Source organism: Daucus carota, chromosome 8 (genome assembly GCF_001625215.2).
Source record: "Daucus carota subsp. sativus chromosome 8, DH1 v3.0, whole genome shotgun sequence".
NCBI lineage: Eukaryota > Viridiplantae > Streptophyta > Magnoliopsida > Apiales > Apiaceae > Daucus > Daucus carota.
This window is the reverse complement of record NC_030388.2, coordinates 4,381,611-4,394,774: the sequence shown is the minus strand read 5'-3', so window position 1 is coordinate 4,394,774 and position 13,164 is coordinate 4,381,611. Positions and strand designations below refer to the sequence as shown.

The 13,164-nt window shown below is 33.6% G+C and overlaps 1 protein-coding gene across 4 annotated transcripts; it reads right to left on the bottom strand.

Annotated features, from left to right (window-relative positions):
• Positions 1-4,257: 4,257 nt before the first annotated feature.
• Positions 4,258-7,479, bottom strand: LOC108199149 (uncharacterized). 4 transcript variants are annotated; one of them, XM_064082570.1, is made up of 5 exons: positions 7,384-7,479; positions 6,361-6,697; positions 6,143-6,269; positions 5,717-6,061; positions 4,258-4,842 (listed from the first exon to the last, which is right to left on the bottom strand). In XM_064082570.1, the coding sequence occupies exons 3-5, from the start codon at positions 6,211-6,213 to the stop codon at positions 4,815-4,817; spliced, it is 444 nt and encodes a 147-aa protein (XP_063938640.1). In that variant the 5' UTR covers positions 6,214-6,269; positions 6,361-6,697; positions 7,384-7,479; the 3' UTR covers positions 4,258-4,814. The 4 variants fall into 4 exon arrangements, with proteins under 4 accessions (XP_063938640.1, XP_063938642.1, XP_063938641.1 ...); XM_064082572.1 differs by having other exon boundaries at positions 4,270-6,061; positions 6,143-6,277; XM_064082571.1 differs by having other exon boundaries at positions 4,288-6,031.
• Positions 7,480-13,164: the final 5,685 nt, after the last annotated feature.

Genomic DNA, 13,164 nt, shown 5'->3' with positions numbered 1-13,164 from the left:
CGGCCTTTGTTGATAACCGATTCTGAAGATACACTGCAGTATAAACAGCTTCTGCCCAAAACTTATTTGGCAATTCCTTTTCTTTTAGCATTGTCCTTTCCATCTCCATCACAGTTCTGTTCTTCCTTTCACAGACACCATTCTGTTGTGGTGTATAAGGAACAGTGAGTTGACGATGTATACCTTCCATTTCACAGAACTTGTTAAATTCTGATGAGGTATATTCCGTTCCATTATCACTTCTTAGATTTTTGATTTGACAACCGCTTTTCTTCTCGACATAATTCTTGAATTTATTGAAAATTTTAAATACTTCTGATTTTTCTTTCATGAAGTATACCCACGTCATGCGGGAGTAATCATCAATAAATAAGATGAAGTACCTGCTATTTTTGAGTGAAAGAGTCCTCATGGGGCCACATACATCTGTATGTATTAACTCTAATCTCTTTGTTGCTCTCCATGCTTGACCAGAAGGGAAAGGCTTTCTTGTCATTTTTCCCAACTGACATGCATCACATACATCAGTAGTTTCAGAGATTAGAGGAATTCCTTTGACCATATTTTTATCTGAAAGCAGCTTTAAACTTTTTGAATTGCAGTGCCCGTAGCGTTTGTGCCAGAGCCATGTTAGCTCATTTGCTTTGGCCTGCATAGATTTTTCTTCAGCTTTATATTGCCACTGAATAGGAAAACATTTCTGCTGCATTTTGACACGAACGATGTTATTTCCCTTTGGATCATATATATCACATGTGTCTCCTTCAAAATGAATTGAATATCCATTTTGCATCATTTGTGGGACACTAAGTAAATTTTGATCCAAATTTGGAACATAAAGAACATCATTAATTTGATATGTTCCTTTCTTTGTTTTCACGGCAACAGTACCTTTACCTTCAGACTTCACCATTTCTCCATTGCCCATTCTTACCGGTATCTTAATAGATGGGTCTATTTTGGTGAAAACATGTGAATGTTTGGTCATATGGTTTGTGCAACCACTGTCAATGAGCCAAGCATCCTTTTGACTATTTCCATTCTAACAAGCATAGAATAGATGATTTTCATCATCAATTGTTTCAGATCTTCCTGCTTGTTGGTTTTTGAGTCTACACTCATTTTCATGATGATTGAATTTTTTGCAATAATTGCACTAGCGTTTTCCTTTGTGCCAGAAATTCTTTTCTGCATGGTTTGTCTTCTTACATATAGAACATGGAGGAAATTTACTCTTTTTCTCAGCATTTTTGGTATAGATAGGACTACATTGATTTGATGTGCCTCCTTTATTATTCCGTTTAAAAGGAGATATTTTATGCTTAGATTGGAAAGCTCCTTCTCCAGATGCTTCATTTCTTCGAGACATTCTGTCTTCATGAATTTGTAGGGATACTATCAACTCGGAGATACTTAACTGTGTGAGATCTTTCGATTCTTCTATCACAGTTACAACTGTATCAAATTTTTCAGATAAACTAACCAACATTTTTTCTATAACCCGTTGGTCAGTTATACTTTCTCCATTTGACTTCAGTTCATTAACCAACTTAATTACTCTGGAAGAGTAATCTTTGATTGTTTCTCCTTCTTTCATTTTCAAGTTCTCAAATTCTCGTCTCAAATTCTGAAGCCTTATTTTTGTCGTTTTCTCGTTTCCTTCAAATTCAGCTTTCAAGATGTCCCATGCTTGTTTTGCTGAAGTTGCATTCATGATTCTTGGAAATATTGTATCGGTGACTGCAAGATGAATTTTGGCTAGTGCTTCTGCATCTCTTTGTGGCCAATCAATCTGTGTTGATGTTGATGTTGGTGTAGATGTGGTGGCAGTCTCCCCATCTTTAGGTATGCTATTTTCCACGACATTCCATAAGTGTTGGGTTGCTTGGAGAACAACCTTCATTTTAATGTTCCAGAATTTATAGTTTTCTCCATTAAAAATGGGAATGATTTGTTGCTGATTTGAACCAGAATACGCCATTATTTTATTTTTCTGCGGAAATAAGATATTGGCCCTTTTGAACTTAGAGCTCTGATACCAAATGTTAGCTGGATATTTCAGATAATTGTGCTGATAGTGCAGGGAAGATAAAAGAGAATAAAATGTGTTTATAAAAGATATAACTCTTCTACTTAATTGATTACAAATTATACAATCCTATTTATATTGTTGGGTTGAATATAAATATAGTAAACTTATACCTATACCACCACTTATATTGGTGGCTATTATTTATATTGGTTTACAGCCTTTATTGTTAAAGGTTTATATTTAATGAATATAAACCTGTATTTTATTTATTAAATAAAGAAGTTATTCACTGTTTAACACAATATCATAGAAATTTCTTACCTACCGCAACGAAATGCTTGTAACACTTTCCAATAACCATTGCATCAGGCCGCTTATGGCGTAGTGATGCATGCTCGTACGGACATTTTGTGAAACCGGGGCTTTCTAAACAGTTGCTTAATTTTGCATACCAGGCTTGTGGTGCTTGAGGAAGTCCAGGCAAAGCCTTTATTAGCTTGTACACTAGATGCTCCTTTCCTTGTTTGACAAATCCTTCTGGTTGCGTTACGTATACATCTTCCTTAAGATCACCATTCAAGCAAGCTGATTTCACATCAAGGTGATGAACCTCCCAGCTATTTTTTGCTTGTAAAGCCAATAATAGTCTCACTGTTTCCATCCGTGTAACTGGTGCAAAAACCTCCTCAGAATCTATACCTAGTTTTTGAACATACCCTTTCGCGACCAGTCTCTCCTTATGTTTCATAACTGGTTGCAGTTGAAACACCTTACAAAACTCCTATCACTTCCTGCACCCTCGGTTCGTGCATTGTCATCTGTCCGGTTCTGCTAGCCTCGTCCACTCCGTGCTTTAAAATTTGATTGGCAATCTCCTGACATGTTGTTTAATCTCTTAATCCGATCCTCTTCGGTGAACAACATTTTTTTTCATTCTATTATTTTGCTATTTATTTTGTGTCGCATATTTATATTTTACAATTTTTATGCTTTATATATTTTATTCAAACAAACTATTTGAATAGGTATAATTTATGCTAAAATTTCCGTATATTCAAATCCAAATGTGTAGTATACTTATATATCTATATTAATAACATATTGATGTTCAAATTTTATACAAATAAACTATATATGTCCCCACTTTTTTGAAATAATAAAGATTATTTGATATTTATGAATAAAAATATTGATACACATTTTACGGAACTGAAGAAATTTATCATTTTATTTTCGGAAGTGGAACCTTAAAAATTAATTTTCAAAAAGTATATTAGTTAAATTAATTTTACCTCTCAAATCTATTTCCCTTTTTAGCCAATGTTTTCGGGAATATTGACATTTTTCGGAAAATAATATGAAATACGTTCAAATACACTCTCACATGCGGTGGAGAAATAATAGCACACAAGCCTCTTTACATATATTTAGTACCCAATCCAAAGAATTTTTAAAAGGAAATAAAATTAAAAGCTATGCTAATAGATAGATACCAATCTTTTTGGTCAATAAATTTGTTTGATACATAATTAAAAGGATCAAAGATTGATTTAACAATGTGACTACTATAAAAACAAATACTAAATTGCACTTACAAATGACACCACAAACAAATTTCATATTTAGCAAAATATGTTATTCACATTAGGCCATTAAAGTATTCAACTTTTAGTTGGAAACACATATAAACACGAAATGATGCATTGGATTAATTAAAAGACCATAGGTTATAAGCATAAAAATCCCAGCCGCCACTACAACAAAAACGGGTAAATTTGACCGTCAATTTCCGGTCATATTTAACTAAATTTGACTGCCCGCTATCAAATTTAGCTAAATTTGACCGGAATTTGTTGGTCTCAAATAGCTTAGTGGAATTTAACATTTTCGGTCATATTTAATTAAATGTGACTGCTTAAATATGACCGGTTAAATATGACCGGTTAAATTTGACTGCCTAATTTGACTTCAATCGGTCATTTTTAACTCTGATTTTTCGTCTTCAATTTTTTCGTCAAATTAAATTTCCCGCTACATTTTTAATAAAATTCAAATTTCCCGCTTTTTGTACTTAAATTTGACTAGTTGATCAGTCATATTTATAAATTTGACTATTTTTGTAGTAGTCAAATTTATAAATTTGACTATTATTCGATGGTCACATTTATAAATTTGACTGTTATTCGGTGGTCACATTTATAAATTTGACCGGTTTAGACGAATAAAATGAGCCAAATATGACTGTATTCGGTTACTTACATAATATAATTACGACCGTAAGCCGCCAAATATATTAAAAAAATATTTTAATAAAAATTAGCATGACCTTTTTGTTCCGGTCATAATCCCATATGTAAATTTTTTTATTCGAATCACCAATCCAATCATATGACTATCTAACCAAAATCAACCAAGGCAAAAATTGTAAGAGATAAACTTCTGCTTCAAATACATGCATCTTCAGACCATATAGGAAGCTTAATACCAGAGGTTCTGCAAGGTTCCGCAGAATGTTTAGCAAAATATGTTCAACCTACTAAACGTCTAGTCACGAAAGTTAAAGGCTGCCTTCGGCCCTACAGACTGACTAAGTACTACAGACTGATTTTGTACGCAAAACATACATCTACGTCAGAAATGTTTAGTCTTTATAGGCAAGTCTCAAAAGATTTGTTCCAAAAGTTAAGTCGTTGATAAACCTTGTGCAGTTAATGAAGGGGGAAGTCCTCCGCTTCATCATCTTCGTCATCATCTTCATCATTGCTGCGAGAGGTATCACGATCTATTGGTGCCTTTTCAATACTAGTTCCCTGCCATATATAATAAGAGTATATGAAGACAGTACTTGACAACACAAGTACCAAACAATAAGGAAGTGTACAAAATTTCACATGTATTCTTATTGCTCGTTACCAGATTTTCTAATATAGTTCTAGATTTTCTTCTGTGCTCAAAATTTTTATCAAGTTCACCAATCCCATCATATAAAATTTGACTATGCCAGCACATATAACAAAAAAAATTATCGACAACTTAACATATATGTTCAAGCAGCATATATAACAGTCTCTTTGGCTAACTAAGACTTGTTCAACTAACGATAAACATAAACAAATTCAAAAAAAGCAAATCTCAGTTATCCCATAATTTTCTATGACAAGAACACTGTCATGTATACCTGAAATAGTAAAAACAAACATGAATTACCAAAGTAAGCGAGACCAGCAGTGGAGGAAGCCAAACCGCTACATGTTTTACACACCATAGAACAAACCATGACCTCCAGATAAGTGCAAGGAACCTATATATTTTTCTATAATAAAGTATGTGCTTATTCCAAAACTGTTATCCGTGTATATATAATAGGAAAATTAAAAAGGAGAAGTGTATAGTTAAAACTCAATAATGCCTTTCATATCGGATTCTCAGAACATTAGAGTGGATCAGTGCAAGAGATGCCAAGTACAAAGAATCCTATAAATAAATCCCATAAAAAATATGTTAAAATAGGGAAAATAGATTTTTTTGTCACCAAACTCCATATCAAAAATATTCCCTTATTTTTCTTCCTCGAGTTCCTATATGGTAAAGTTGGACATGTTACATGATACTAAATACAAACAGTTTTTTGAGTTAAAGCTGCAAGTAAATTCATAGTAAATAAAATGCATAAGTGGCACACACGATAGATAATATAACTCCCTTCTCTCGCTGAAAGGCTTGGCCCCACTGTGGTGAATATGTTCCACCTGCGCTCGAGCTTTCTTGGCATTATCAGACCTTTTTTTAAATAAGTCAGACCCCCAATACGAGTTGAGGTTGTCCCAAATGCGTTGGCTGAAGTAACGAGGCCTGAAAGAACGTCGAGTGGCAGTTTTTAAACCTCCCCTCCTTGCATATACAGCTGATTGCTCTGCCCTTTTCTTTTCCTGATAAGGGAGGTTCTTCCAATTCTTTTTCACAAACTCTTTGACAGCCCTATCCCCCTCTGCTGGATCACTATCCTCCGGATATGCATATATAGTATCTCTGTCAAACAAGAATAAAAGATTACATATACATCTCAGCGAATTAATCTGAAAAAAAAATGAAAGAGAAAGTAGATAAAACCTTGAACTCCTTAAGACAGCGGTCATAAAAGGCTTCACATTCCAGTCCCTTTGATTGATGCCTATTTTCATCCCAATTCACTTTGATAATGTAGCTGATAGTCTTTTTCTTCTTGGCCTCCCTGATGCTATATAACTAAAATACAATTAGAACGCGTGTAGTGCTGACATGTGTTAGATTAAACGAGAAAATGAGTAAGAACTGAGAATAAAACATACTTTCTTCCATCGAGGAAATGAACAATTCCCCTATCTTCAGGCCTCGCTGGTTTTTTATGGTAATCACCAACACAGAAGCTACGGTTGGCCCTCTCATATGTGACTCTTCACACAACACGACTCTCCTGTGTTTGTGTTTCCTGTTCTTGCTGCCCTTCATCACCAGTACCCTCATGCTCGACATCTTGCTCAATATCTGCTCCTTGATCACCCATTCCCGCTCCACTGATATTCCGTTGTTCCCCAGCTCCACAACACTACCATTTCCTTGTCCACCTCTTCCCCTACCCGCTTTACTTCCCCTCCCCCCTCCATCACCACCATTGGAACCAGCTCCCTGAATATAATAAGAGATACACATTATATCAGAACCAACAATTTGTGTAACAAATCAGCAAGAATAAATTCAAATCTACATTTAACAATATTCTCTTTAGCTACTAATTTGTGTAACAAATCAGCATCTTAATAGGCCAGGAATAAGAGTTTGAACTGTAATATCATCAGTACTACTATATCATAATCTCTTAAATTGGAGTCAGTGTTGGTTTTTTTTAGATATATCAAAAGAAACACTAGCATATGCATATACAGTTTGCACTGTGAAGCCAAAGTGCCTTCTCTTTTTGCCATCTCTTTTCCTTCCACAGAAATAACTAACAAAAATAAAACAACTTTTGAAATATTAACCCAAACGGACAGCAAAATGCTCAAAGGGGCATAAAATGGAAGACCCAAAATCTAAGTTCAATTTCTTCAACAAGCTCTAAAGTCTAGCTTAACCCACCGACGCACAACACCACCAAAACAAGCTAATCTCGAGTTCAATAGACATCTACCAGTCAATTACACATCTAAAATCTTCAACACACATAGTCAATTAAAGTATAAACATATATAAACACATATAAACGAGTGAGCTGAAGAGATTATGAGACAGAAAGGTTCAAACACATATAACGACATGCACATTTGGGTTTCAAACAACATAAACAGCTGAAATCTTTAATTTGAGGTTATTACCAGAGATTTGGCCATCGATTTGAGCTGAAATAGCTGTGTTGAGCATTTCTGCAGAGAGAATCGGAAACCCTAGAAGGAAGCCGCGTGAATGTAAACTGCGGGTGTCAAAAAGGGGGGAAAACATTAAGTATATAGTCGTTTTGATTTTTTGCACGTATTTTGAGATGCAACAAAAACGCATTTCTACACGTTATTTTTAAAATTTAAATATTAATAAAAAATTTCATGACTTTCTTTTTAAGAAGTTCCTACTCCCTCCATCCCATTTTAAGTGTCTATTTTGCCAAAAAAAAATTCCAAAATATGTGTCATACACTTTAATCCATGTAAACTTTATACTCCCTCTGTTTCAAATTAGATGTCCACTTTAAAAAAAACACACAGTTTAAGAAAAGTTGTTGTTCACAAATTAATTGCATTAAATGATCAAAATATGTGGAGTGAGATTGATCTAAGAAATATAAATAAGAGATATGTGGAGTAGAATTGACTTTGGAAATATGATTTTGCATTGAAAGTTGAAGTGGACAAGTAATTTGAAACAAAAAATTTTCTTCAAAATGGACATGTAAATTGAAACGGAGGGGGTACTATTTCCAATATAGTATTAAATACTCCCTCCATCCCATTTTAAGTGTCCTGTTTTGACTTTCAAAGGTCAAACTGACCAATTTTTGACCAAGCATAAAGAACAAAATATTTATTATTTTGAAAAACTGAAAATTAAATAGAGTACAACTAACAAGACCCTCATAAATATACTTAGAGGATTATGAATGTATAGTGTAATTTGTAATGAAAAGAAGTCCAATACATAGTCACTTCCTAAATATGTCCGAGGCACGTCACATTTATTAAGGTACATTAATAAATATGACCGCAGGCGGTCACTTCCTAAATATGTCCGAGGCTAGTCGTATGAGTACTTATGATCCTAATGAGTTCTGTCATATTTATTAATATGACCAATTTCGGTCATAGTAATAAATATATTTAGTACCCAATCCAAAGAATTTTTAAAAGGAAATAAAATTAAAAGCTATGCTAATAGATAAATACCAATCTTTTTGGTCATTATTTTGTCTGATACATAATTAAAAGGATCAAAGATTGATTTAACAATGTGACTACTATAAAAACAAATATTAAATTGCACTTACAAATGACACCACAAACAAATTTCATATTTAACAAAATATGTTATTCACAGTAGGCCATTAAAGTATTCAACTTTTAGTTGGCAACACATATAAACACCAAATGATGCATCCGATTAATTAAAAGACCATAGGTTATAAGCATAAAAATCCGAGCCGCCTAGAAACAAATTTAATGACCCGGTATGTAATCAACAACACTCAACATATGGATCACTTAATAGATATATTGCGTGGATTAATCTCATCAAGCATCAAAAGGCTCCCAGTTGTGCGCAGAAGTTACACAATGTTCCAGCCTCTCCATATTCTTGTATCTGTGGAGAACAAATATTAAAGGGAGTAGGATTTAATCATTTCTAGCTATAACAAGTATAATGAATTGACCAATGATTTCTAGGTCAGGTGATATCCCCGCGTTCTATTTATATGAGTGTATGAGTGTGCTTAATTATATAAAAATTAGGTACAGTGAAACCGATGACAAACACCTGGAGAGCTCTTCTTAATTTGTGGTAATAGTTCCCTGAAGTTCTTTGACTAATTGGGAAAGGTAATGATATGTCACTACAGCTTTCCACCAATCAATTCCTACCCCTTCTCTCATTAAGTGGTAGTTTTGGGAGTTGTATGTTTGTTTTGTTTACTTATCCTATTATTTTATTTTGAGGGTAACAAGTTAGAAAATCATAAGAATTAAGAGAATGCTTCAAGGAGTCTTGGTATGTCACTGACAAGTATATGAGTGAAATTAGGGATAGTGTGTAATATTAAATGATAATAAAATATATATATGCAGGCCAACATCGGTTGTGATTAAAATAAAAAAACATAATAAAAATGTGCATGCTTCATAAATCTAAGTCAAATGAAACCCATAACTAAGCTTCAAGAGGGTTTTGTTATGCAATATAGTTCAATTTTCCATATTCATTAATAGTGTAGTACTTAGATGCTGTTTGGTTGGAGAAAGGTATGGGGTTGGAATTAGAAATAGGGTAAAAGTGGTATGGGGTTGAGTTATAATTTATGATATCATGTATTTTGTTGGTGGTGGGATAAATATGGTTGAATTAATTATTTACCAATTCAAACAGAAACATAAAAGACAAATCGCAAGCCATAAATAAACAAAGAAAACTAAGCTAGTACATGAAAGGTAGCGATGAGTCTTGTGCTTCATATACATTACTCAATTTTACAAATAGAACTAGAAATCTAGTGTATGGAATAATTACACACTTGATTGCTGACCATTCTTTAATACATTTAAACTAAGAGCACAGTATCACACATCAAAAGATTATCAAAATCTATGGTTTTGAACCTCAAAAGGAAAGAATTCATAAAATAACAATCAAGACCAAGAGGCAGGGTGAGCTTGTTGTCATTTCATTATACATCAATGATCAAACCATAATAGTTCTTCAATAACTCATACTTTTAGGATACTGATCTAATACAATTACCGAGTCCATTCAAACGTGCCCTATCAAAATCTAGTGCCATATATTTTAATCACCTTTGATATTGATATATAAAAAATTGAAAATCATTACCTCCCCAGTAGCTTGCTATGGTTTGAGACAAGCGTGCATGGATCTGCCAACTGAAGTGAAATTCTTGTCCTTTTGAGCTCTCCAAGACCAAGCCTTTTGCAAATAGAGTATGGCATCAAACTTCCACTAGCCCCCAAATCACATAAGGCTTTAATATTCTCCATCTTTCCAATAGTGCATGGCAATGAAAAACTTCCGGGATATTTTAACTTTTTCCGAATTGATTTTTGAAAACCGCACTACACTCTGCATTGAGAGTAATGGTTTCCATATCTTCAAGTTTCCGCTTTTTAGACAACATCTCTTCCAATGAGTTTTTTCGGAGAATAAAATAAAAGATACTATGTCCAACTACACTCTCACATGCAGTGGTGTAATAAGATCACACAAGCCTCTTTACATATATTTAGTACGCAATCCAAAGAAATTTTAGAAGGAAAAAAAATTTAAACGCTATGCTAATAAAAAAATACCAATCTTTTTAGTCATTAAATTTCTTTGATACATAATTAAAAGGATCAAAGATTCATTTAAAAATGTGACTTAACAATGTGACTGCTATAAAAACAAATACTAAATTGCACTTACAAACCGACACAATAAACAAATTTCATATTTAGCAAAGGTTTTAAGGTTTTAAGGTTGAATATTTTAATGGCCTACTGTGAGTAACTTTGGATGAAAATCTCGTAAGGACAAATTATTTTGATGAATTTACATTTGTAATATTATGATATTAGCGGCGGCATTTTGATATACTTTCTTTGTCCGCATTCTTCATTCCTAAGTAAAATGGTGGAACAAGCACAGGTGGTGGTATGAGTATGTGGTTGGCAGGTCTAGATGGATGTGTCATAGGTGTAACATTACATACAGGTTTTGCAAAAGAAATTTGTGCAAATTTTAGGAAAAAATTGTTCATTGGTGCTTGAACTATAGGTCATTTATGGTTTATGTCCATAAACAAAAAAACCCTATTTTTTGAAACCTGAACTTTAAAGAAATCTTATTAGTCCAATTTTTACCGATGAACTTGAATTAGATTTTTTGAAAGTTTAGGTTTCAAAAATTGGGTTTTATTTAATTTTAGAGATCTAAACAATAAACAATCAATAATTCACCGATGAATTAATTAAGTTTTTCTAAAATATACAGGAACTCCTTTTGCAAAAGCTGTTTCAGTGACTCCCATGACACGTCCATCTCAATCTGCCAACGAGACACTCACCCCAGCAACTATGCTTTTTGTTCCACAATATTCAGTAGGAATGAAGAATCCAGGTAAAGGAAGTATCTCAAAACGCCCTGGTAAAAATCATAAATATTACAAATGTAAATTTATCAAAACAATAGTCATTATAACTCAAATAAATAACAATACACAAATAATGTCACAATTCTGGAAAATATCATTACACACACAAAGTTCTCGAACACATTACTATAACTGACAACTAGTACTGTCGTGGATATTAACTCTTATGTTAATATTTTCCAGATGGAAGAGGTTGTATCATTTTTGATGGACGAAAATACAATGAAAAGGAAGAAGAAGACGGTGGCGGAACTGTCAGAAAGGATATCATTTCGATTGATGAAAATACAATGAAAGGGAGGAAGAAGACGGTGGCGGAACTGTCGGAAGAGATATCTGCGATGAAATATTGATGCGTCTTCTGATTAAATATGTGGTATGTTTTAAAACTGTTTCTAAATATTGGCAATCTCTGCTCTCAGCACCCAAATTCAAGAAACAACACCTGATTCGTAGTGCAACTCAAAATCTTAACGTTCATGACTATATGATAGCTAAGAAGTACTACACAATCTACATGCTTTCTCACTACAAAGAAACATATTTACTCCCTGCAAGTAACTATCAATTAATTGGTTCAATAAATGGCTTAGTTTTTCTTGGCAATGGTCGAAACTTAGCCTCATGGAACCCGACTATTCATCAGTATAAGGAATTCACACTTCCACCAAGTGGTGACTATAATTTTTGTTATAATACGGGACTCGATTATGATGCTGCAAATGATAATTACAAGGTTGTAGTTCTGTCGGCTGATCTGAGGTCTGCCAGTGTTTACGAGTCTCGTTCGGATTCCTGGATTGACATAATTATTGCTCATAACATGTTCTCTAAGAATGCACTTGAGAAATGGACTTCAACTATTGTAAAGGATTGTCTTTACTGGACATGTTCCAGACTATCGAGCGATGAGATGTTTTTATTATCATTGGGTGTAGTAAAGTTTGATGCAACAAGTGAAAAATTCAAGTTGCTGCCTGAGTTCCGCTCTAATATATCGGCAAGTCCAAAGCATTATGATTTAATTTATAAATTTATATCAAATCATAATTCTCTGGACTTGCCAATATATTAGAGCGGAACTCAGGCAGCAACTTGAATTTGTCACTTGTTGCATCAAACTTTACTACACCCAATGATAATAAAAACATCTCATCGCTCGATAGTCTGGAACATGTCCATTAAGGACAATCCTTTACAATAATAGTTGGAGTCCATTTCTCAAGTGCATTCTTAGAGAACATGTTATGAGCAATAGCTATGTCAATCCAGGAGTCCGAACGAGACTCGTAAACACTGGCAGACCTCAGATCAGCGGACATAACTACAACCTTGTAATTATCATTTGCAGCATCATAACCGAATCCCATACTATAACAAAAATTATAGTCACGACTTGGTGGAAGTGTGAATTCCTTATACTGATGATAAAAATTGATACACATTTTTACAGAACTCAAGAAATTTATCATTTTATTTTCGGCAATGGAACCTTAAAAATTAAATTTAAAAAAGTATATTAGGTAAATTATTTTACCTCTCAAATCTTTTTCCCATTGTAGCCAATGTTTTGAGGAATATTGAGTTTTTTCGGAGAATAAAATGAAAGATACTATGTCCAAATACACTCTCATATGCAGTGGTGTAATAAGAGCACACAAGCCTCTTTACATATATTTAGTACGCAATCCAAAGAAATTTTAGAAGGAAAAAAATTTAAAGGCTATGCTAATAGATAAATACCAATCTT